The following is a 27,057-nucleotide window of genomic DNA, read 5'->3' as shown; positions in this document are numbered from 1 at the left end:
GCCTGATCCCAGCAATGTCTACTCTGGGCCATGCCCTTGAGCACATGGCAGCCTTGGGATGATTTATGATAAGGATATTGCACCAGACCACAACCTCGAGCAACAGAAAAAACAGGAGGAAAGTCAGGATACCACTTTCAGTGGATGAATACTAAGTAGCTTAATACTATTGAAGCATTATCCAACAATAGAGGCCATCTGGCAAAGGACAATTTTAAAATATAAATGATAGTATTTGTCAAGGTTTACATATCAATCTGAACTGAAAGTCAAGAGCAAATTATCTTTTACTAGCTCATGTCCTGGAAAACATCTTTACCCTGATTCAAGGACACAAGACTTGTTCCAAAGTTTTTAGAATTGATATGGCTCATAATGCCTGCATATTTTCAAAACCCTGTCATCCGTAAATGAGCTGGAAAATACCACATACTTGTATCCTTGCTGATGGGATTTAATGGGTACACACAATGTGCTAAGCGCTGGCTGGACATACTATATGCCTACATAATCTTCATGACCCATATTCCAAATCACGTCTTTTAATATAACTGAATACGTTCACTAAATATAGTAGTATCATTTGTTAAAACATTTTTACTTTTATAAGAGGCTGGCGAAGTTAGCAAGAAATGGTACCAATGTTCATAGTACATTTATATTTAGGAATTATTTTTACAGAAAACAAAGGTGAATTTTTTAATAGAAAAAATGCCATATTTTAATAGAAGATCACCATTTATCAGAATGCATACCAAAATACTGCAACAAATTGGCCTTCAACAGAAACAGCACAATGACAGAAAACTCGATATGCTACACCTCTGAGGAGTCTGCAACCAGGCTAATTAGAAATCAACACACAATTCCCACTACCCCACACACAGATATGTGCAGGTTATATAAGCCAAGATTTAGAAAACACATTGGAAGAGGAGGGACACACCCACATGTGTATTTGTGTGCATGTTTTCCTTGAACACATATAACATTGTTTTCTTTTGTTTTACTCAACTCAAAGAAAATCTTGATCTAAAATTATTTCACGCTTAACACTATACAAAGGAAATACCATAAAGCAAGTTTACATTTTCCTGGGAGCTGTTTGTTGCAAGTAAAAAATATTTTGCATTTTTTAGTGTAAAAATCCGCATAAAAACAGGAGTTGTTATATGGTGCTTGCCATTTGTGTTAACATTACCAAAAAGCTTTATACAGGACTATTACACATTACAGAAGAGGAATATCAATGAAGAGGTAATCAGTGAGTGCTTCCAAACTTTTCTAACTGTTATACAGGGGAGATCTAACGGGTCCAACATATTTAGATTTATAAGGAATTGTTTTCTTCCCTCTGATAATGTGCTCCCTGAATAAAGAAAAACCCCACAGACACACTGCCTTCTATTCAACTACAGCCACCTTCCAGGGGTGCTGACACACAAGGGCTCTTCTACTGGACCCTACAGTTCTCACTGCCCTTGGACTCGGGGCCAGCTTCTGGGCTGGGAGCCAGCCGGCCTTTCTTGGCCCTCAGGCCCTCCCTGGGGCTGTCAGCTGAACTTCTCTCAGGAAGGTTACTGATGGAGAGAGATCTGGTGGTGGGTTCTCGGAGGGCAGTGCCTGAATCCACTGGGCTCTGTTGAGTAACCTTGACCTGCAACACAAGCGTCATTGTTAGAGGTTTAAATCACATTCACATTTCTACAACATGAAAAATCAAGCACTTAGATCACCAAAAATGAAGTTAAATTCTTCTTCTAGGAGTTGTACAGTTTTACCATTTCTTCTTCCCTGAAAACAGGCCCCCATCTAACAGAGAAGCTAGTGAAAAGAGTCGGACACAACCTCTGACCAGCCAGCCGCCTCGCAAGCTTCCCTTGACACCTCTGACGGCCGCAAACTCACTCCCAAGGCCAGTGTGACACTCTCAGGTCAGAAGGTACGCTCTTTGAGGGCAAAGACTATGTCCTCTTTACCTTTGCACGCATAGTGCCCAGAATATGCCTACCTGGCAAACATTCAATATTTGCCTAAATAAGAACCCAAAGCAGCTTCCGTTTATCTTAACTGAGCCCCTGCTGTCATTCAAATGAACGTATTCCAAATGAGTAATACCACCTTCATAGAGTGGAAGCTTTACTTACAACATTTAAAAGACCTAGAACCTCCTCCTCACATACCAGCATTTTAATCATTCCCCTTACATTGTTGTTTTATTCCCGTATCTGGTTTATGGCAGAAGGGCAGCTATTTAATAATAAAGTCCAGAAAAAAGTAGATTCCCTTTCTGACGTCCTGCCTTTTAAGAGAAAGAGGGAATCTCAAAAATGCGAGACTTTAAGAAGTAGATGAAAGGGCAGGGTAGCTGGTAAAGTCGAGATTTTTTTGAGGTTTCCATGGTAGCGAAAAATGATATGGGGTCGGGAAAGAAAAAGAAGAGCAAGACAGAGGAAGCACAGAAACACGTCACTTAACCAAAGTGAAAGGCAAGAGCAGACAATTCAGGTAGGAAGGTTTGTAAAAGAGAGCGAGGAAGGACTCTTAACAAGGGTGCTCAGTACCAAGCCTGAGAAGCAGCTATGGGACACATCACTCCCTGCCGGTGGACTGCCGGTGACCTCCTTCTGAAGCAGTAAGAAGAAAGAATGGAAATTATTTCCCCGTTTATATTCTTTCCATAGGAAGTACGTGGTCTTAAAAGGCAGCTAAATACTCTTCATTACAGAAAACATAGTAAATCTGGCCGACAGATCAGATCCCTGGAAGGCTTGCCTCTACCTCAGAGGATGTGCAGGACGTTTAAAAAGGGAAGCCTTGAAGGATCAGGACTTAATGGAAAATTACTGTCCATGGAAAGTTGAAGGAAAAAAAAACAGAGTTTTACTGGCATTCCTTTTTCTTTTCTTTCCTCTCTTTTTTTTAAAAGTAGAAAGTGATACAAAAACAGACTTCCCTTGAACCCAACAGATGCAGGAGAATCAAACCTTTAGATTCACCATTAAAAGCAGGGGGAAGAGGAAGTGAGGGATGGAGAGATCACGCTGGGGAAAGAGAATTTAAGCTACTCAATTCCTGAAACCCAATTAAATAGCCAAAGCCCACCCTTTGGCCTCCCCCTCTAGACTCAATTTCTTTGATTCTGAATTGAGGAGAAACTATAGCCGGTGATCAGAGTTTACACTCTGGATTTGATCCTCATGTTGGTTAGTTAGCCTCAGACTTATCCATAACTAGGTGAGGTTGGACTTACCAGGTACTTAAGCTATTAAGTGCACCCATACCCTGACTGTCTTACAAACTGTGTCTGCAGCCACAGTGGGGAGAGGGCAGGTATGCAAATGGCTCATTGGAAATGAACCTCATTAGTAGGAAAAATGGCTAAGACCCCACGAAACTGCTGACCGACTCTGTGGTGACGGCCTCACCATCATCTTCTATAATTAGTGGACGGTCCTCTGGAGCTGACTACCAACCCCAGATTCAGATCAAGTCTACACACAATCACGACTCCCTTGTTTCCAGCAAACTGGGAGCTCTGGGCTTATTCATCCCAGAGACATAACAGAGAATGGTCCTCACCTAATCCGCATTTTACCCATGTTCCCCTTTGAACCTGTCGGATGTCACTAAAGGTTCCGTTAAACGATCTAGGAAATCTCTCAACACTCAGCCAGTGACTTCAGGCGAAGGTTCATAATCCCAAGTTTCTAAGCAACTGCTTTAGGAAACGACACCTTGCTCTCTCTTTTTTCAAACTGAATGATGAAATATGCTCAAACAGATGAGGCAAGCATTTTATAAGGTGATTCAGAAAATGCTGAATTAAATTAAAAATCAATAGGCTGGGGCTTCTCTGGTGGCGCAGTGGTTGAGAATCCGCCTGCCAACGCCAGGGGCACGGGTTCGATCCCTGGTCCAGGAAGATCCCACACGCCACAGAGCAACGAAGCCTGTGCACCACAACTACTGAGCCTGTGCTCTAGAGCCCGTGAGCCACAACTACTGAGCCCGCGTGCCGCAACTACTGAAGCCCATGCGCCTAGAGCCCGTGCTCCACAGCAAGAGAAGCCACCGCAATGAGAAGCCTGCGCACCGCAACGAAGAGTAGCCCCCACTCGCCGCAACTAGAGAAAACCCGCGCGCAGCAACGAAGACCCAACACAGCCAAAAATAAATAAATTTATATATATATAAAAAAATCAATAGGCCGGGTTTCAAAGGCTTGCATCTAATCATGAAGTCCCCTATAACCTTCTTTCAAGAGGAACCACCCTCCATTCATGTGCACAAGTGCACAAAATTGCTTAGCAGTTCATAACCACTGTTGCCTACTGCAGCCTGTAGCTAAGGCAAACACACAAGTCTGCAGGCAACCAGGTTATTGCTCTGTCCTCAGCAGATGCGACAGCAGCGTGGAGAGCAGGCCCCCTAGCGTGCAAAGCTCTCTTTCTTAGTAAGTCTAAACTCCACATGGAAACTGCTTTAACATCAATTCCTCATAAAAGAAGGGAAAAATGACCCATGATGATTTCATGAGGTGATTTCCTAACACACCTTTAAACATCTATTATTGCAATCACTTCAGGACATTCACAGCTGCATTCATTCAACAAATATCTGTATTAGACATGAGGACACAGGTAAACTGTAAACATAACCAGGAACATCACAGAAGTCATACTGGAACTCAGAAGGCAGATATTTAGGTGAGTAATTACAGTAAAGTGAGCTGCCGTGAAATAGCAGGAGGTACAGGGTACTACCTATGTCATGATTTCCTGTTTTAAAAGAGCCAAATACTTCATTTCAGGAATTAGCTTGTGGTTAATAGCTTTAGTCAAACCTGGAAGCTTCACTCTTTAAAGGTGCTAGTTGCTTTATGGAAAAGAAGCTGTTCTTATGGTCCCTTGGAAAGTCAGGACCTACTCCAGTGTACTCTTCAGTGTTCTATTGCTACCAGCATCCAAGAGTTAAATCCAAATGTGAGTGAGTGAGTGAGGAAAAAAAAAAAAAGAGAGAGAGAAAGGTAGGTGGAGGGGTGAGGATGGGGAAGAAATTTGCACAAAATAGTAGAATATTTCTAATATAAGTCATGAATGGGCCCATTTTAATAAGTGAAAGAAAACCTCAGACCCCTCTTCCTCACTCCTGAGTTAATCAAATTTTTATTATAATGTAAGTTATGAGCAAACTTAATAGTAGGCATAAATTCCTTAATCCTTAAAGCCCTTATACATCCACATAGCAAACATGTGCATATATGTTCTTGCTTTGATGCAACTAGTCACCAGTGTCTTTGGTATCTAAAATCCTACTGAGGAGCATGCCTGCCCACTTAAGAATTACTACATTACACAAATAGGGTTACTACACTTTCAAAGCTTTGTTGGCTGGTTCAAGGTAATCATATTGAATACTTAAACTCTGACAAGTAAGCAATCAAAGTAAAATCACGACATTTAAAAAAAAAAATCTGTGAGCCATTCTAGAAACTTCCAACAAGATTCCTGCAATCCCTAGTTTGAGAAACAATGGGAAAAGAGCAAGACTGGAGCTGAGAGAGAGTAGGTGTTAAGTCTGGGCAGGTTCAATCTTTGTAAGTCTTACTTTCTTCCTCCTTTTATAATACTACTTACTAGGAGAGTACAATAAAATAAGAAAATAAAACTTGAGTTCCATAAAATACATATACTTTGCATACATAATTGGTAGATGCTGGTATGGATTATTGTAATGGGACAAAGATCTGTGAAGCAAATATCCTCTATGCTTTTTTTTTTTTTTTTTTTTGTGGTATGTGGGCCTCTCACTGTTGTGGCCTTTCCCGTTGCGGAGCACAGGCTCCGGACGCGCAGGCTCAGCGGCCATAGCTCACGGGCCCAGCCGCTCCGCGGCACGTGGGATCCTCCCAGACCGGGGCACGAACCCGCGTCCCCTGCATCGGCAGGCGGACTCTCAACCTCTGCGCCACCAGGGAAGCCCTCCTCTATGCTTTAAATAACGTGACTGGGCTGTTTGCAAGGTGCAGAGAGGTCCCTAAGATCCCAGCCCTCCCTACCCTCAACAATCAAAATAGAGACATCCATAAACAGAGCTACTTTCTCCAGACATCTACTGAAATATGTGCTTTTTGTAGAAAGTAAAGGAATAATAAAACACAAAGAGTCAGCAGCTGGGGGGCAGACAGGTGAGAGGGAAAATTGTGAAGCAAGCAATGACCAGTACCCGTGCCAAATCTTTCGATGGTACTGCCCGAAACTTTCTTACAGACCCTTTGAGTTCTAATCTAACAACGCCAATTCCGTCAAACGATTTATAAGTGGCCTGCTGGGTCAAGGACAGGATTGTGCGGCAGGGTAATGTGATGTTTATCCTCGCATCTGCTCGTTACTTTCCTCACTACTGACTTCTTTATACCCCAGGGAGAAGGTCAGACTTTAAAGAGCTCTTGAGTCAGACAGCGCAGTGTCAAACCCTCGCCCAGATAATGCTGTCATTTCCTGGATTTCGAACGGTAGATACATGTTCACAGTAGTTTACCTTTTGTGATCTGCTGCCACCAGCTGTTGGTTTGGAGGTCTCAGCGAGATTTTCTTTGTTGAGACTTAGGGGGGATGGTGCTAACTTCTGCGCAGCAAGGCGGGGGCTGGTCCTTGTCAACATGGTTGTTCTCCGCAGGATGTATGGGCTAGTCTTTCCTGTTGGGATGTCGGCAAACCCTAAAGGCAAAAAGCTGACTGTCAACACTGCTGGCTCCAATTCTATCTACGGTGGGAGTACTATTCACTAGGTGAAGTTTGAACAAGGATAAGGGTGACTCCGAAAACACTTTCTCCTAGCTACAGTGGACAATGGACACACTTTATTCATAGTTACCCTGGAGTCATCAAATTGAATACATCACTAACAGGTTTTTTTCTTATTAGAAACATAAGAAACCACATGGGGAAAATAACATTAAACAGAAAAAATTTTTCCTGCTTCTTTTATGTGGATATCTTAACTCACACTTCTCTAAGAAGAACACACCAGCAGGCCTTCCTGTAAGATCTGGATCAGAGGAGGAAAACATGGGTGAAATGGAAAGGAAAGAGATAAAAGAAAAGGTCTGCTCTTGTTGAAAGGGGGAAAATGTGAAATGGTAGCAGCTACTTGAGGTAACTACTCTCAGGTAGAAAAACTAGGTGGGAGGAGAGATTTGACCTTGCCCTACACTCATCATCTCCTTCCAAAGAGAGAACTGACAGGACCTGTGATGACCAAGAGGAGAAGGGCAATGCCAAGGATACTTAAAAAAAGCATGTTACACACAGCATTAAAGTAACTACAGTAACTACAGCAGCATGTGGTTTTGCTTTGTTTTTAACCCTTTAACTACAAATAAAAAACAGAAACGAGAAAGAGATAGCTAACTATTTAGGGGTTAGATTTCCTAAGGGCTAGAGTTACTCAGAGCAGAGCTTCTCAAACTATCTATGGCAAAAAATCGGTTTTGATATTTTGCAGGGGAGGGGTGGGAAGTAATTTCCCATCTGCTGTGGCATGATACTTTTGTATAGTACAATAAGAATGAATCTAATAGAGAACTGATTATGTGCTTGAATGTTGCAACAATAGCAAAGGGCTATGAAAATTTCAAACTCTTACTCTTGATTTCTATACATTGTTTTGATCATGGAGCAGTAACAAACATTCCTAGACTGGCCCCAATCTCTGGGCCGCACTTGGAGTACCAGTGGGTTTCAAAGAAAAAAATTGGTAAGTGGCTTCAGCCAGGGGTCCAGCCTCATCAGGCCCATCCTCTAGCTCACCCACTACCTGGGTCACACACGACTAAAGGTGGGAAAGCTCGAAGGGTGTCTTTGATTTGGGGATTTTTCAACACAGAAATACCAATTTCTAAACAGGTTTTTGACAGCCATTTTTCAAATCTCCTAGTACTTTTGGTACTGTGACATGAGTAACTAGATCTTAGCCATTCTCTCATGACAGAAAAGAAAGTATATATCTTACCAATTTAACAGTGGACTATTGCTTCTGAAGGTCAATGAGTACTGTTACACAATAACCTAAAAAATAAATGCTTCTGTCTTTTTGTATGTGAATTTTTATGAGCACTTTCAAAAGAACACAAATACTTTTTGAATTATGAGTACCTTTCTTTACAACTTCTGGAAGTCCCTCTGGCTCAAGCTCAGCATCTTCTGCATCCTCTGCAGGGTGAATACCACTTTTGACTGCTTTCCTGCTTTTTTTAGAAAATTTCTCTGGTGTAGAAGATGTGGTTTCTCCCCCATCCTCCCGAATCCCACCAGACCTTTGCCTCTTGCCTGAAGCTTTATTCTGGCCAGATGATAACTTATTTTCAGTAGCAGAAGGGACTGGGGATGGTCCTGGAACAACTGAATTCAGCGAAGGAGAACTTCGAAGATTAAGTTTAGATTGTTGTGAACTCAGACGGGCAACCTGTGTTTCTAACATCTCTTTGGCTTTCTCTAATTTCTCATGGTTTATAAGCAGGGAACAGTATTTATCCAGGTATTCGTCTGCCTCCTTGGTTTTTTCTTCAAGGGTTTCTTTCAGTTCTTTCATCTCGGTCATTAATTCATCAACATTAGCATCCACAACAGTACCTGTCAAAAATAAAGCGACACATCATTTGTAACTTGACGCTTCTCTGATTAACACTGGCCATCAGCAAGCAGATAACCTTAGACTTGCTTCTTGATTTTTATTTTTGGGAAGAGTGGCGGAAGGTCTATCTATATATGTTCTTATAGTTCCTGTTTGGGAGGGATGATATCAACATACATATTCTAGTGAGTTACATACTTATTGGGATAGCTTAAACATAACCCACCAAAATCTCAAACTCATATTTCAGCTAATCCATCAAACCTTCTTGTAGTTATCATATGACATCAAATGAATTAATTTATTACATCCCCGATTTCCCCCTGTCCATCCTTTCTATTGTAAGGGAATGAACAGTAAAAGTCGACAGAGAATATAAAGTCACTGCTGTAATGGCTTTGGGAGATAGGAAGGGGCCAGTGATAAGACAAGGCCAAAGTTCTGAAAACCATTTGGAGGCAATGGAGGATCTGATGGACAAGGGCTTGAGGGATACTATAAGGGAAGAGGTCTCAGTAACTTATAGCTGCCTGGTTGGCACTGATTCCATTAGAGACACTCCCTGGAGCCCCAATCCATTCTGAGTACTCTCCTCAGCAGGCAAGACTGTTGACCTCCCACCCGTGCCAATTTATGTATGGTCCAGAGAGCCACTTATACTATGCTTGCCATCATCTATCCACACAGAAAAAGCATTCCACTCTGCGGGCATACGTGGAGAAAAGTGACAGGAAGAGTTGTCCTTTCTTTTTTATTTCACCTCCACACCCAAAAATATAGCCGCCAACCCTTCCATTTAGTTGACCCACCAGGATGGGCCAAGGACAAGCAGCTGTTTATAAATTACCAATGCCAGCTCAGATGCCGGTCTTCCTTTACATTAGAACTACATCATGGACATCCACATGAAAAACTCTTCTTGGAAAGGCTCATTAGCAGAAAGGGCTACCAGTTTTTTGTATGTTTTATAGAACAGAAGATGCAATAATTCTATTTTTAAAATGCAGGCTTCATTCTGAATCCTATTAATGACCCCAAGCTAAGCACAAAATTCTGAAATTGGAAAACGGCTAACGGCTGACAATCAGCGTGCAGCCACAGAATAGAGCACTAGCGACACTTCCCACGCAGGCACACCGTCAGTGTGTGATCCACTGGTGGAAAACAGTTTGGGCTCACTGACGGACCCAGTAAACACCGACCTGCTTTCTGCTTCTCTTGTGCAGCTTCAAGATGAGACACCTCTTTCTGCAACATCTCCTTTTCTTCTTCCAGCTGTTTACAGGATTTGATCAACAACTTTATTTTCCCCCGGGCACGATCGTTTTCCTTCTTCAACTTATCTGCATATTTTAGATTTTCCGTCTACAAAACAGAAGTAATTCCACTTAAAACCTTGAATTGCTTTTCATAAGCATATGGAAAAATAATACGATATAATTAAGAATCATATGCTGTAAATTTAAGAGCTATTATCTTCAAAACAATTCATCTTCTCTGCTCAGTGTCCTAAGTCCCCCCAGTAGACACTGTGGTTTTGTCACTCCCTTTCTTAGTATCAGCAAGCATCAGTCACAGTTCTTAATATAATGTCCTATTAAGTAGCCCACTATGTCTGTGTTTATTCAATAGGAATCACACCGGGAGGTAGGGGCCAAGGGTCCATGCACATATTCTTGGTAGGCCAAACACTCTAGATGACAGAATTGTTCCCTTTTGTGACCTGTACTGTTGAACAATTTCAATACCTAAGGTGGCATTTGTTTAGTCACACCAAGTGATACTATGGCTCACAACACAAATTTAAGACCAAATGATATTATGGTTTACAATACAGATTTAAATTTTATAGCAGCTCAAACAAAAAGTGAATAGAATGGTGGCAGAATTATGTCATCAAGCACTTTTCAGTAGCACATGTTCACAGTTCCTTAAGCACAATTGCAAAATCAAAAAAAAAGCTCTGAAAATGATTTCTAGGCAAAACTTGACTTGAACAGATATGAAGGAATTTATTCCTTTATTTATCCCACCTTGTAAAAATATTCATACATTTTGCTGTAGAAATATGAATTTGATTATGAAGTATTACCCCAAGATTCTGATGGGACATTATGTAATATGTGGCATATGCATTGCATTATGCAATATCTAAGAAATGCAGAATTGTAAAACAATCTAGCTCTAAGAGTTTTTGATAAGAGACCATGAACATATAAAGGCAGACCAAACTATTAAAAAAAAAAAAAAAAAAGAACCTGAGCATCGCATTCATGTTACAAGTAGATTTCATTCTTCGCACATTTCACCTTGAAATAATTTATTAGCAATGTTGCAGTAAATCTGCACTTTCAGAACTTTCTATTTCTGATTCCAACAGTAATTGGATTAGAGATAGATTTAATTCAATTTCAACAATGCTGGGACTTCCCTGTGGTCCAGTGGGTAGCCCTCCACACTCCCAATGCAGGGGGCCTGGGTTCGATCCCTGGTCAGGGAACTAGATTCCACATGCATGCCTCAACTAAGAAGCCCACATGCCGCAACTAAGAAGTCCACATGCCGCAACTAAAGATCTTGCATGCTGCCACAAAGATCCCACACGCCATAACTAAGACCCAGTGCAGCCAAAATAAATAAATAAATAAATAAATAAGTAAAACAATGCTTATCAACTTCTACTTCATTAAAATTATATAAGATTTGCATAGACTCAACTAACAATGTACCATTTTGTACACGGCATATATATAAATAGACATTCCCCACAGTACAACTGTCGAAGATTAAAAAAAACGAGAAAGTGAGTAAATTAAAACTTAGACCTGAAGCTACTTCTGTCTTGTTATTAAACCTAACATCTCTGATTTTGTAGCAACAGAACATTATTGATCATTAATGTTATTTTGCACTTAGTTTGTATTTTACTGGTATATTTCCTTCACCTTGATAATTGTATAAGAGCCATAAACATAAGAAATCTATACCTAGTTTTCTGACCTTTACTGAAAAATATTTATTTTCCACGTTCATATTTTACATTCTGGATGGTATTCATTTTATGAAAAGAATTTTGTGGGTATCAAAACAGCCTCCCTTTCCAGGTAGAATTGCTGTAGCACCTTCTACAGTCTAACAATCCTGAGATTAGGGCTCACCTCCTTTTTTTTATAAAGAAAAAAGTTTTATGGTCTTTGCATGGAAAAGAAAAGGAGAACATACACATACGTGTACCTGACCAAGTGCTTGGCTCACCCTGATCTCCCCATAAGCCATGGTAAAGTGGGTTTGGTGACAGCAGTGAACCTGAAGACCAGTCATGCAAGACTTTCACCACCAAATTATTATTATCCACACCTGGAGGGGCCTGCCCTGATCTGTTATTGGCTTGATCTTCATATCCATCGCAAGAAGTCTCTGACATCCTCTACTTTGAGAGGATTCACTGAGCAATGAATGAAGTTTATTCAAGCTATGGAACTGCAGGCTATCCTCTAATTTTTAAAAACAACTCAGCAGACAACTGATGAATGATATTATTTATGATTACAAAAAAAATTTTTTCATGAAAATTAAAATGAAAGCACTTAATTTCATACTGTTAAAACCACTGTTAGATGTATGAACCATTCTAAGTTATGAAGTAATGATAAGTGAACATACCTTGGTTTTCTTCAATTCTTCTAAAATCTCAGTGGTCGCTTTCAAAGAATTATTGAGTTCTTCTTTACTGGACTTTAAGAGGTCTATCTCCACCTTCTGGGAGCTGAGACATTCTTCCATAGAAGTCAATTTCTCTCGATATGTCTGGATTTCCATTTCATACTAGGGCAGAAAAATGTTACTTAACCAGGAGGCTCAGGTGAAAATATTGTAAAGAAAACAAACAAAAAAAGGAAACTGCTGTTCCGGGGACCATTACAAATGGTCTTTGCAACTCTCTTACTATTCTACTCCAAGATGGAAATGTATTTTTTAAAAAATCAAGTTATAAAATAAGACGTGCAAGTAACTGGTGGAAAGATAGGGAACTTAATAGGATGGGATGTTCACAGGATTATACATCATAATAATAATGCAGAACACTGACCTTCTTGGAAAAAATGCCTCATCACCATGGTCAACACACTCTCTCCAGTTCCCCCAGTCACCAGACCACACATTTTTACCTGTTTGTTTATATCCAGAAGCAAAGCCTGGTGTTTATTTTCAGCTTCCTGAAGCCGTAGCTGATATTCAGCTATTTCTTCTCTCATCTTCCCTTGCTTTTCCATCTGGTCTTTGTGTACACAATCCAAACTCTTCTTCAGTTCACTGTTTTCTAGCATGAGCTCCTTCAGTTGACCCTAATGAGAAAAATAATAAAATCATGGGAAGATAATTAAGAACCTGGATATATATATCAACATCTAGAAAATACTGAATACTGAGTACTGGATATATATATCAATATCTAGAAAATACTGAGTACTGAGTACTGTCTTGCCTGTAATAGTTTACAGGCAAGACAATCTATATAGAGTTAGTGCTATGATCCTTAGCAATGTACAGTTGACTCTCTGTTTCCCCAGATTTCACATTCACTGATTCAACCAACTACAGAACAAAAATATTCCAAAACACAAATTCCAGAAATTTCCAAAAAGCCAAACTTGAATTTGCTGTGTACCAGCAACTTTTTACACAGCATTAACATTGTATTTACAACTATTTAGGTAGTATTAGGTATTTTAAGTAATGTAGAAATGACTTAAAGTATACATGAGGATGTGTGCAGGTGATATGCAAACACTATGCCATTTTATATAAGGGACTTGAGCATCTGCGGATTTTGGAATCTGGGGAGGGCCTAGAACCAATGCCCCGTGGATACCAAGGGATGACTGTATTCACTTTAAATGGCGATTTCACCTCCAGTGGCAATTTCCTTTGCTCCAGCCCAAGGTTACATCCACGGGCAACACAGAATCTCTGAAACCTCGATTTCGCTACTAAAACACTCTGGACCAAACCCTCCTAGGCTCCCAGGCTCACTTATTTTTTTGTTTGTTTGTTTGTTTGTTGGCGGTACGTGGGCCTCTCACTGTTGTGGCTTCTCCCATTGCGGAGCACAGGCTCCGGACGCACAGGCTCAGCGGCCATGGCTCACGGCCCCAGCCGCTCCACGGCATGTGGGATCTTCCTCGCATGTTCCTGCATCGGCAGGCGGACTCTCAACCACAGCGCCACCCGGGAAGCCCCAGGCTCACTTATTTAAGTACTTCTAGTGCAGTAATTTCTTGACCTCATTAGCAGCATCACCACCACCTTCATTCACACTCAAGCCCCTCTAGACTTACGTCTTCTTCCTTGGCCAGCTTAGATTCCATCTTCTATCAGTTTAAGAATTTCCTTCCAAAGGCCCCCCACTCTTCTGCCCTTCTCTCCCTTCACTGTGCAGGACTATCAAAACTGCAGCCCTATGGCTTCCCTGGTGGCGCAGTGGTTGAGAGTCCCCCTGCCGATGCAGGAGACACGGGTTCGTGCCCCGGTCCAGGAAGATCCCACATGCCACGGAGCGGCTGGGCCCATGAGCCATGGCCGCTGAGCCCGCGCGTCTGGAGCCTGTGCTCCGTGACGGGAGAGGCCACAACAGTGAGAGGCCCACGTACCGCAAAAAAAAAAACCAAAACCCTGCAGCCCTAGAGGTATCTGGCTTCTCCGTGCCTGACCCCAAATAGCTGTTTCTATATGTGTTTATATACATGCTGTGTCCACTTCCTCATCAACCGTTCACTCCTCAACCCACTCCAACCTGCTTTCATCCCAGCTCCTCCTGAAATGGCTTTTCACGGCCTCGTTAAGCTCCATGTTGGAAATCCCAGGAGCACTCTTCAGCCCTCATCTCATTCGACCTCCAGGTAGAATCTGCTGCCGCTGACCACTCCTTCAGTCTTGAGACAGCCTCCATGCGTGGCTTCTAGAACATGACACTCTCCTGGCTGGCCTCATCTTGTCTTCTCAGTTTCTTCACTGGTTCTTCTTTCCCCCATCTCACCCTACATGCTGGAGGGCATCTGGGCTAGGCCCTGAGCCATCTTCGCTTCTCCATCTATGTTTTCTACCATTCCCATAATTGTTTAAACACTACCTATATTCTGAACTAGCCAAGTTCATGCATCCACCCTAAACGTTCCCTTCAATCTCCAGCCTCATGTGTCTGGTGTCACTTTAGATTCTACTCTAGTTCTTTACCATGCCTTCCTACTGCTCCAACCTTCTTTCCTAGTATTTTCCATCTGACTCCAGACACAATGGCTTCCTTTCCATTTCTAAAATGTACAAAGATCTTTCTAATTTCAGAGATTCTACCACTCCGCTCTCTAGACCTAGAAGGCTCCTTCGTCTGCCCTGTTGTTCACGTGGCTGACTCCTTGCCCTGCACGTGACATTCTCTGGCCACCCCATCTAAATTAGTTTCTTCCTTACCCCACACTCCACTTCCCAAATATTCTGCAGTGAAGAATCTTGTTTCCTTTATAGCACTTAACAGTTTACGATTATTTGATATATTTCCTATTTAATGATTTATTGTATGTCAAGATGGTAAGTTCTGTGAGTGCAGGAAGAACCACAGGACAGCTATCGCCCACCATTCTATCCTCTGACCTTAGCCATGTTTATAGAATGAATAAAGCCATTGCAGACGAACACGCTCATATGTATGGCCTTGAGGCTGAACACCTAGCTTTCCTTTTTAGTAGAGCCTATAAATGAAGACAAATAACAATATACTTGGGATACTCCCAGGCTGCTCAGTACCAAAGGAGATTTTAGCAGATGCAGGACTCAAATATCATCCACAGGAACTCCTTCCACACAGCATTGCCAGAAAATTCCATGAGCCAATTGCTGAGATTAAATGCCAAAACTTTTCAATTTTCATTACATTAAATACCACATTTAAAGAAAAACACTAACTTCCCCAACTCCTTATACAGGCCATTACAAATATCGTTTCAACTTTTTGTGATTACTCTGGGTCATAATCACAATTATATTTTGCTGTCCTTTTCTGAGAATTACTTAGGGATGAAGTTGCACAAGGACTACATGAATATAGGAGTGTTTACCATTTGCATGCATGGTAGCTGCTACCTAAGACTTGGTGTTAAAGAGATTCAGGAGAAAGCGCGTGAATCAGCAATGTCTATTAGGGGACCAGCAGTGGGAGTGGCAGCCCAAATGCTATAGTTCTGCCACAACCTGCCCTAAAATAGCACCCCAAGACTGCTCCAACTTTACATCTTACTATGACTTTCTTTCTGTTACTTTGTAAGTTCTTTGCAAGTTCAGTGCATTTGTCTCTAGCAACGTTCTGGCTTGTAATCTGTGGCAGGCTAGGACAACGCCTACTGAAAGCGGCATGAAATCCATTTCTGGTATGCGTTAATGTAGTTACAAGGGTCATCTTCTATGAAAAAAATAGTTGGGCTCCATGACAGGTATTTTCTTGTGTTCAGGGGCCTCGCCTGACTCCTTCCGGGCTCATGACAGTGCTGGATGGCGAAAATTACTGCAGGTCTGATCATGACATAAGCTTGGGTTACTCTATTCAAAAGCTAAAAATAAAGTCTGGTACATTACAGAAGGTCTTAACAAAAACAAACAAGGAGAGAGTGCACAAGAATTATCAGAGTGTAATGAATCTGTCACAGAGAAACTTACTTTTCTGCTCTTTATTTCTTCTGACACTAATTTTAAATCTTCAGTTAGCCTGTTTTTCTCCCTACTAAATTCTTCTTTCAGCTCCGTCGTTTTCTGTACCATGGCATGCATTTCCTTCTGCAGCTCAGTTTCCTTCACAGTCATTGTGTTTACCTGAAATTTCATCTTCATTAGGATCTGCTTATGGTTGTCTGTTTGATCAAATTAATCACTCTTATACAGCATATTCACAACATTCGCTTTAGCCTCCAATAATAAAATAAAACCCAGCTAATCCTCCCTTTACTAATCCACTCAACTAATATTCTCAAAACCTACTGGTAAGCTTACCTTTTCTTCTCTGCAAGATTTAATAAGACAACAATAAGGAAAGGAATGACAAAGAAAGATAATACTACCAAGTCTTAAAATCCTTCATAGAAGTAATGATTTGAATTAAACTTAAATATCAGAGAACATTGTACAAGGCAGTGACTTAATCTGTCAGCTCTTGGATCTCTTACTAATTCTCCAATGCCATGCTAAAATGCAAGAAACATGACTATGATTCATTAAAACCAGTTAAAGCAGCATTTTTTACAATCATCCCTATATCAGATTGAAACAGCCTGGTATAGTTTGTCTAACTGTCTCCACCCATAACTGCCATACAAAAACTTGAAATTCTTGGAAAATACAGAGGTATGATTGATTGTATTTTCTGGACAGTCTCTTAATATTTGTCCAGTAAAAACTTAATTTGAAGGAATCACTTTCCTAGGTCAGTAAGTATAGGGCAAAAACTTAATTTTTCTTTAATAATTAAGCTTCCAGATGGCAGATTTTCCCTTTAAACACCAGCTAACAGAACAGGAGACTGCCTGAAGAGAAGGTACAAAAGAGGGAGCTGAAAGCACAATATCCCCAGGACATGCCCTGGGAGCCATGAGGGTTCTATCAGTTACAATTGTATCAGTATCTTTAATAGTTCTTTCTCCTAAAGGCAAAAAAAGGCAGGGCAGCAGCAAAGGGGATCCCTACTGATTCTAACTGATATCTGCTATACTCTCTACAGCAGTGGTTCTCAACTGGGTATGGGTATGGGGGCTACTATTCTGATGTACTGTGAGAAAGGAACCATGCACAACCCAAAAACTTCTGCCCTGTCCAGGTGCCACAGTGAAAACCATGCCAATCCATAGAAGTGCCCCACGGAAGTGTGTGCCAAAGCAAAGGGTCACCACTGCTGGAGCCAACTCAATGTCCCCACAGTTCAAGACCCCAAAAGCCTTTACAAAGTTTGGTCCAATACTGCAAACGCTATCCAGAAGGAAACAGAATTCACACAGTGGTTGACCCTCCCGCGTGACAACACATTCAAATGTACAGAGATAAAGCCACTTACTTTTTCAACAAAGGACAGTTTTTCCATTTTTGTCAATTCAAGCTCTTTCTCCAGATCCTTGGAAGAATTCTGCAGAGCTTCTACGGTGTCCTGCAAAGTGTCGTGTTTGGATTGCAGCACCTGGGTCTTCTGCTCCAATTCCACCATCTGATTTTCCAGTTTTGTTCTTTGCTCCTCCCAAAGTTGCTGTTCTCCTTCCATCTGGGACAGTTTAGAGACCAGCTGCTCTTGGTCTTGAATATGATTTTTTAGTATCCTGATTTCTTCATCCTTTTTCTCTAGTTTCTGTTTGCCATCTTCTACTTCTTGAATGAGGCCATTCACAGAAGACTGCAAAAGCATGTAATTACTTTTGGCCTCGTCAAGGCCCTGTAGCAGTTGAGCCTTCTCATGTTCAAGGGAATCTACTTGACTACTCAGGCTCTGTTCTTCCGCCTTCCAGGTCTCCTGGCCATCACACAAGGCTGCTACTTCCTCACTTATCTCTTTCAATTGTGTTTGCAGTATCTCCACCACAGCTTTAGATTCTTCTTTCATCTGTTCTTTTTCTTGCTCTTTTTCTTGCAATAGATTTTCAAATGAAGAGTTTAACGTTTCTAATTCAGACACTCGACCTTGTTCTTTTTGTAATTCTTTTGTCAGATCTTCTTTTTCTGACCTTGTGTCGACGAGATCTAACTCCAAAGCTCTCAGATTTTGGGCCATCTCCTCTATTTTTGCTTTCAGGGTCTCTACCTCTGCTTTGGACTTCTCAGCCTCAAGAATCACATGCTCTTGGTTTTTTCCTGATACCTCTAGTTCTCTTTCAAGGTTCTCAACTGTATCCTTAAGCAAAGCTGCCTGATGCTCACTTTCCTTCAGTTTTTCTAAGATATGGAGCTGCTTCCTTTCATTAGTATCTAGGTGGACTTTCAGCTTTCCAATGTTATTTCTCAGCTGATGTACTTCCTGCACTGGGGAGTCCAGACTCTGTTCTTCCGCCTTCCAGGTCTCCTGGTCATCAAACAAGGCTGCTACTTCCTCACTTAGCTCTTTCAATTGTGTTTGCAGTATCTCCACCACAGCTTTAGATTCTTCTTTCATCTGTATTTTCTCTCGCTCCTTTTCTTCTAATACATTTTTCAATGAAGAGAGTAACGTGTGTAATTCAGACATCTGACCTTGTTTTTCTTGTAGTTGTTTCACCAGATTTTCTTTTTCGGACCGTATGGTGACAAGGTCTAAATCTAAAGTTTTCAGGCTTTCAGTCATCAATTCCATTTGTGTTTTTAGGGTCTCCACCTCTGCTTTGGAATTCTCAGCATCAAGAATCACCAGCTCTTGGTTTTCTTCTGTCATGTGCAATTCCCTTTCAAGGGTCTCAACTTTATCCTGAAGCGAGTCGTTCCTACGCTCGCTTTCTTTCAGTTTCTCTGAGATGTGGAGCTGCTTCTTTTCATCGGCCTCAATGCGGACCCTAAGTTTCTCAATGCCTCTTCTCAGCTGGTGCACTTCCTCCTGCGTTGAGCTCAGCCTCACCGCGACCTCGCCTTTCTCCATCAGTGCAGCCTCCAAGGCCTTGGCGGCGGTCAGCTTTTCATGCTCCAATTCACTCAGTTTGGTCTGCAGGCTCTCGGATTCCCTTATGAGTGATTCTGTCTCTTTATTCAGTTGTCTGACTTGGTTTTCCAGCTCGCTTCTTACCAAAGACAGTGCCTGAGAGTCCTTTTCCAAACTCTGCAGCTGCTCTTGGAGATGTAGACACTCATCTTGATGAGATTCGAGCTCTCGTATTTTCTCCTTCATCTTTTCAGACATCTGATCCAGCTCTTGATTTTCTTTTGACAAAGTATCTAACTCTCCACGAAGCTGGTCTCTCTCACTTGTGACCACCAAGAGTTCTTCCTCAAGACAGGTTATAACTTTCTGCTTATTTTCATTGTCTTTTTCTAAAAACAGCTTCTCTGTTTGAACTACCTCTAAGTTGGCTTCCGCAGAGAGGGCGTGATGCTCTGTGCTACCTCTCTCAGCTTTCATCCTCTGCAGCTCATTTTCCACATTGAGACATCTCTCTCTCCAGTTGTCGGTCACCTTGGCTACCTCATCTTCAATACCTTCATGTGACAATTTATCTGTGCCCATTTCTAAGTTAGAAGTGAGGCCTCTTGAACTTTCTACTCTCTGGTTATCACGAGAAAAGGATTCCAATTTTTCACTGAAATCTGATTTTTCTTTAAGTTCCTCAACTATTTTTTCCAATTCTATACATGCTGCAATCTTGGTAGTTAGTTGTACTTCCTGTAAATTGAGTTTTGAGTCTAACTCTTTGATTTCATTTAGCAAGCTTTCAACTTTTTGGTCACGTTCCTTTATGCCATGAAGTAATCTCAAGTTCTCATTTGATGTCTCTTTTACCTGCAGTTGGAGATTCTGAATGGTTACCTGATTCTCCAGAAAATCCATAGGTACCGAAGCATCAGGACCAGAAAGTGACAATTCGGAAATGCATTCTGAACAGCCCTGGGCTGTGTCTTCCACTGGGGTCCCGTGACTGGTTTCTGGGGGCTGCTCCCCGGACCACTCTCCTATAGGTTTGACTGTACTCGTCTTAGTTATTTTCTCCATCTCTAGACTGAGGTCCTGCTGAACATCTTTTTCACAAATCTGATGAATCTCATGCTTTGGTGTCCTCTCTTTAGTTTCTGAAGTATATTCTTCCGATTCTCTTATGTCACAGCTATCGTTTGCACCTAGAATAGCCTGTAGTTGTAAGATATAATGAGAAGGCACTTTATTTTTCAAGAAGAATCAAAATAGAACAAATAGGCTGAATTATAGTATTCTTTTTGAGAAACTGGCTACTTGCTTCTTCTAAACACATCTCTTCAAAGGGCATTCTTCCCACCAAATTCACCTCTCTCCATCCAAATATTCAACACAATTAAACATTCAGCAAGTGTTCTCTATGGGCAAGATACTGGGTATTTATCATGAAGACAAACCCTTCAGGGTCAGTTACTTGATCATCTAAATTGTGATGTAGTTACATTTCAAATTTTTTTTCTTGCTAGCAATATGCTAGGTAACCTAAATATAAATTTTCTTTGGGATTATCAAATAAGAGGCTAACAAATTCCACATAAAATGGTCGGCTTCCATCTTCAGCATTTATGATATTCTTCGATAAGAGAAGGCAGTAGGGTTTCATGACCAGATTCCCAGCCCAAGGACTTAATCACAGATCCAGCACCTACTATATTCTTGGATAAATCACATGTTTGAACCTCACTTTCTCTTCTCTGTAAAATAGGGATCTGCTACTTTGACAACAACTGCTGTCACGTCTCACCTGCCCTCCCTACCTTACAGAGGTAGAGGGAGGGAATTAAGTGAGTCTCATTGTCTGTATGCCATTACCAGTTTAGCTGGTAGACTAGAAAAGAAAAAGGTATAAGTAACTGAACAATTTCATATTCTGTAAAGAAAGAAATATCTCTTTGAATGACTGATATCAAATCAGACTGATATCAAATTTGATATCCAAATTTGTACCAAGCAAATTGTCAGAAAAGTATCCAGAAATACATAATAAACTCCAATATTTAGGTTCATGACTATAACTCTAACATTAAAAACAGTCTGAAAAAGGCAAGAGAGGTTAAAATTCATATCACCTTACCATTCCTAAGTTCCAATTTGATATTTAATGTGCTTTATTAACTCACAAAGAGTGAAAACACGTCCTGAAGAACATGTTCTGACTCTCTAACATGATTTTCTCCAGGAGTCTTTAAAAAACATCTTTAGTAATGTCCAATATAATAGTGTTTAAAGATAATCATGATAGAAATTTACTCCCCAAATAAAGCTGACTCACTTTCCTAAAGTTCTGGTCTATTTTTTCAAAACTTTGGTATATTTTGTTCTTATGTCCTTGAACCCTAAAAATATTTTAGTTTAGATTTAATTTCGATTTCAATTCAACAAACATTGATTGCGTGCCTACTAGGCACTTGATTCGAGAAATAGCATGTCAGTCCCACATACTTACATCTTCTATGTCGGTGCCAAGCAGAGACCGAGAGCTTAAGTCCAGACCTTGAAGCTGGAGTCGCGCTACTTCAAGCTCAAGTGTGAGGTGTTCCGTGTGTTTCTTTTCTGCCGCCAACTTGGACTCCATCTCTGCTGTCACACTTGTCAGCTTCTGCTGCCACTGTTCATTTTCTGACAAATACTGCTTCCTGAGACAGTCAAGCTCTTCCCTTGAAGAACTTAGTAGCCGTTCAAGTTCTTCGATTTCCTTATTTTTCGTAATCCCTTGACTTTCAATTTTCTCTTCTAGCTTCTTGAAGGACTGCAGGTACATCTGACAGACAGTCTCAAGTTCTTCAACGCTCCTCACCGGGGCAGAGGGGATTTCTTTCTCGGTCAGATTCTCCTCCTCCAGACTACTGCAAGAGACCTCCTCTACACTGGAGTGGTTTGCCAAAACAGTCCTGTCTAAATTATTCAAAAGGGATGTTTCTCCCATATGCTCTAAAAGATCTTTGTAAAAAGAGGATTCTATTGCATTACCAGGGCTGTCAGTCACACCAGAGAGTGACAAGGACAGAAAATGCTTCTCCCCAGGTCCTGGCATCACCTCCTTTACCAAGTCACCTTGAGAGTTTCTCAGACTCGTGGACAAGACTGAATTTTCAGCCTTTAATGTGTCAATGTAGGACTGTAGCTCTGACATCTTAGAGCTCATCTGACTGTGCTGATCATGTAAAATTTTGTGTTCACTCTGTAAAGATGAGAATTTCTCCTGTAATTCAGCAAAGTGCATGTGAACTTCTTTGTTTGACACTGTCAAGTGCTCATAGGAATTACTGTCATCCAAAGGATTTAAGGACACAGACGTCTGCTCATCTTGCTGTTCACCAAATTCACTTTCTGGCGTTTCTTTCACGAACTCACCTTGGAGAAGTCCATTTTCGTCATTTAATATTTTAACTTCATTTACTAGTTTCCCTACCTCTTCTGCCATTTTGCTAGTTGCTGTGACACATTCTGATCTTGAGTCGTTTAGCTCAGACATGAGTTCAAGCTTTTCCACCTGCAATGCCTCACACATCTTCTCTAACTCGTCCAGCTTGTTCATTGCTGTCTGTAGAGAGCACTGCAGGTGGGCATTGTCCTGCTGAATTGTTGACAACTCGTGAAGCACCGAAATATATTTTTCCTCTGGATCTATTTCAAAGTTTCCAAGGCCGCTAATATCTTGTGACTGAGTGCCTTGTTGCACATCTCCAGTTTCTAATTCTCCTCTAATTTGTAATCCGTGCTGTAGGTACTCCTCCTTCTCACTCTCCTGAAGTTTTAATTCCATGTTTCTCACTTTAGTTTCTACTTGCGCCAGTTGCGCATTATAACTGTCTAGAGAAGCATCTTTAACTTCAAGGTCCATCGGAAGTTGAACATGACATGTATTTATCTTCCTCTCTGCTACTTTCACAGAGTCTTGAATTGGTTCCAATTCTAGATGCTGATGCTCATGTTTCATCTTCATTAATTCCATCAGGTGCTCCTTCTCTTGTAATAAGGCATTAACTTCCTGTTGCATCTTACTTTGTTCTTCCTTTAAAGTCATGATTTCTTGCTTTAAACTGTCAGCCTCCCTCTTGGAATTGCTTTGGATATCTGTAATCTCAGATCTCAGGGCCTGCTGCACTGTCTCCAACTCTAGTATTAAACTCTGGTTTCTTTCTTCAGCTAATGCTAATTGTGATACAAATGTTTGGTGTTCCCTTGCAAATGTTTCCTTTAGCTGTCCCAATTCATTTTTTCTCTCTTCACAAACACTCGTGCATTCATTCAGCAAGCATTCTAATTTAGAGTTCTTTTCCTGCTCTGCTTTATATTTTTCACTAAGATCCCGAAATGCATTTCCTGTTTCTTCGCATCTTTGGAGTAAAGTAAGTCTTTCTTGTTTGTACTGGTCAGATAACTCTGAAATGCTTTTGTCTCTTTCATCTATACAGTTTGAAAAACTCTCAGTTTTTTGGAGCAAGTTCATCTTCTCTTGGGTTAAGGTTGCATTAATTTCCTTGAGAGTACCATTCTCTTGGGTCAGCTCTTCAATGTCCTTTTTATCAAGAGAAATGATGGAACTCATTTCCTTTTTCTCCAAGCTCAGAGTTTCAGACAAAAGTTGTAGCTCCTTTAGAGATTCCTGAAGTAAATCGTTACTCTTTTTTAATTCTTGAATCTCTGCCTGCTCAGTTTCTAACTTTTCATTCAAAAGTTGTAACTCTCTTTCCTTGCTCTCCAAGGCAACTAAAGTTTCAGCAACAACATTCTGATGAACAGAAGTGTCTTCTTGTAACTTACTAATTCGTTGACTTGTTTCAGCCACAAAACTTTGATGCATCTGTTCTGCTTTCATGAGATTTTCTTCAATTTCTCCTTTGATTTGCACCAATTCTTCACACTGCTTTTGCAGATCTGAGTTCATCTGCTTTTGAGACTCTAATGAAAATTCAAGAGAAACGACTCTGTTTTGTAACATGGATGAGCTTTTTGGACTTTGGTCTGTTTCTAAATGGCATTCGCTCCTTTCTTGTTCTTCAATTATATTTGCAAAGGAATTATTCACTGCAGACTGCTGTTCAAATGCCAAAAGACTTCTCTGATGAGGCTCATTTGTCACCACAGAGGAATCTCTGGATTTTAGCAGATCCCTGAGGCTCTCAGATTCAGCATGCAAGTCTTGGTAACGCTGGTCTTTGTCCATTATTTCACTTGACAGTGACTGAAGCTTATCTTCTAGATCTTCAACTTGCCCGGTAAGCTGAGAAATTTTCAAACACATATTTTCTATTTCCTTCTCATGTTTCTGATCTGAGAACTCGGCTTTCTGTTGTAGTTCTCCATAAGCTTGCTTCTGTGTCTCTGCCTCTGCAGTCTTGCTGTCTATCACATTGTGAAGGTTCCTGATCTCGACATTTAGATTTTCTCTTTCCATCTCCAATGTTCTTACCCTCTCATTGTATTCGTGACTTTTTATTTGTTGTGTCTTAAGACAGGTTTCCAAGTGATTAATTTTACTCTGCAAGCTTTCCTTTTCTGATTCCATCTGATTTAAAAGTTGTTCATTTTCACTTTTCCAGCGAGAAAACAGAGTTTTCTCTTCTTTCAATTCTTCATATTCTTTCTTCTTTAATTCCAAAGCACTCAATAAAGCTTCGGACTCTCTCTCTGTTTTGCTTAACTTTTCATTCAGTTGTTCAATGTGATGTTCCCTTTTCTTCAAAAGGTCTTGAGAACAATCTCGCTGCTTTTCCAGATCAGCCAAGGCAAGCTTCAGTTTCTCTAAAGTCAAGGAATTCTCTTGCTGATTTATTTTTTCTTGAAGATCTCTTAACATGGTTTCCTGAGACGTATTCTTAGCTATTAAAAAAAATATTTTTTTAAGTTGTCATGGTTTTAATAAATATTTATTCTACAAGAATTCTAAACTCTAAAAAAAAAAAAAAATCCAAACAAACTAACAGCTTCTCAAGTCCTGTACAAACTGGCATTATTGCCTGCATACCTCCTTGAAAGTAGATCACCTGATAATTATCTAAGCTTATATAAAGACAATGAGAAAATGGTCCTTTTCAGGATGGCAATACATTTGTTTATCTCCTTTCTCAGCAGCTTAAGAAAGTGTTGTTGTATAAAATACCAAGGGATTATTTTCCTAAGCACATGAAACTTTCTTTTATTCTTTTTCCTTGTATGTGTTTATGTATATGCATATTTTTGCCCTTTGGAAATACTTATTCAAGGAGAGAAAAGTGTGACAAGAGCAGCACTAAAATGGAAATATCTCAGGAATACTATGGAGTATTCCAGTTTTCTCAGAAAAGTAAATAACTTCTTCGCCATTTTAGCCAAAAAATACGTAGGATCAGGCATAAGTACTAGAGTATAAAGTGCTACAGGGAATTATACTCAATATTTTGTAATAATTTATAAGGGGAAAAAATCTGAAAAAGGATATATGTGTGTGTGTGCATGTGTGTGTGTATATATATAAAACAATCACTGTGCTGTACACCTGAAACTGACATGTAAATCAACTATACTTCAACTAATATATATATATCTTAATAGTATATGGTGCTATATATTAGTAACTCTTGAGACCTACGTGTGAGTATCACTGAGAAGCAATATCTCCCCACATCCTGGCCCCTCACAGTGAGGGTGGTGCCTGTGAAGATGAGAATCATCAGGAAGATGTCACAAACTCCATTACCACCTGTCCTCTGCCTAAAAACTCCCCTCTGCCCACTGGCCTCTCCTAGTTGAGAATAACCACACTGCTTTCATTCAACAATGATGGGAAGGCTTCCCAAGTATGTTGAGGAAGAATAAAAGTTGAGAATCTCAATAGCAGATGAAAAAGGTAGCATGTATTATAAACTCAGATGTAACTAGAAATCATTCCTATTTTTAGCCCCCTAATCTCAGTCTACATACTGAGAGTGGAAGGCTGGTGGAGATATCGCCACAGGGGATATCAGTCCACTTTGCGTGTGAGGACCTCAAACAATGATACTGGTGACCAACATTAAAAAACGCCCTAACCCTTTCTTTTCCTATAGTTTTCTTTCCAAAAAGCTGAAGATTGACATTTCTACCTCCTGTCATGGAAAAATTGAAAGCTGTCTTAGGGAGACTGGAATTTAACAAAGAAAACAGTCACAGAGAAGTGTGACACCCATTCCACAAGTCAGGTTAAAAGAAATCCAAGATGTGCAAATACCTCAGGGAGAACATAAGTAAGTAAAGACTCAAGGCACATATACATAAATGTGAAACGAACAGTGGATTCATTTGGTGTATACAGCATCATTCTATGGCTATACAGAGAATAAGGAAATAAAATCATTCAGTCAAGTAAGCCATCCCAAAACAATGGTCACTAAGGGCTGGGAAAACATGCATTTAACATAGGATTTTCCATTATAAGGGAAATGGCGATGGGTGAGAAGATGCGCCGTCTGGATGTAACTAACAAACACATTTGAGACACAAAATAGCACTCTGGGCGAGAGACAGTGCCGACAATTTACTTTTGTGTGGAAAATATTTACCCTTCTGGTTTCAAAGTGCTGAAAACCAGGCATCTGGGGACTCAGTGTGTTCCAATTAAAAAAAAAAAAAAAAAAGTCCAGCTATCACTCTGGAAACGAAAAAGTGGAAAAGCAAAAACTTTTTCCACATCAACTGCAGGCATCTCTCTCTGGGAGAAGATATGGAAAAATTCAAAGAAGCTTCTAATGATATCCATCCTCCCTCATGGGAACATTAGCCTA

The 27,057-nt window shown here is 40.6% G+C and overlaps 1 protein-coding gene across 1 annotated transcript in view; it reads right to left on the bottom strand.

Annotated features, from left to right (window-relative positions):
- Window positions 1–1,453: 1,453 nt before the first annotated feature.
- CENPF (centromere protein F) overlaps window positions 1,454–27,057 on the bottom strand; it is a gene marked incomplete at both ends in the record, with an annotated part of 56,771 nt that continues 31,167 nt past the window's right edge. The window contains 9 exons of the mRNA XM_079697392.1: window positions 1,454–1,657; window positions 6,544–6,722; window positions 8,160–8,636; window positions 9,840–10,002; window positions 12,301–12,462; window positions 12,807–12,983; window positions 16,345–16,497; window positions 17,729–20,467; window positions 21,759–25,138. Of these exons, the coding sequence (XP_079553518.1) occupies window positions 1,454–1,657; window positions 6,544–6,722; window positions 8,160–8,636; window positions 9,840–10,002; window positions 12,301–12,462; window positions 12,807–12,983; window positions 16,345–16,497; window positions 17,729–20,467; window positions 21,759–25,138 (7,634 nt within the window). The remainder of the gene's footprint in view (window positions 1,658–6,543; window positions 6,723–8,159; window positions 8,637–9,839; window positions 10,003–12,300; window positions 12,463–12,806; window positions 12,984–16,344; window positions 16,498–17,728; window positions 20,468–21,758; window positions 25,139–27,057) is intronic.

The sequence above is a fragment of the Hyperoodon ampullatus genome (genome assembly GCF_949752795.1).
Source record: "Hyperoodon ampullatus genome assembly, chromosome: 2".
NCBI classification, from domain to species: domain Eukaryota; kingdom Metazoa; phylum Chordata; class Mammalia; order Artiodactyla; family Ziphiidae; genus Hyperoodon; species Hyperoodon ampullatus.
Note: the sequence above shows the minus strand (reverse complement) of the source record. Positions and strands in the feature narration are given on the sequence as shown.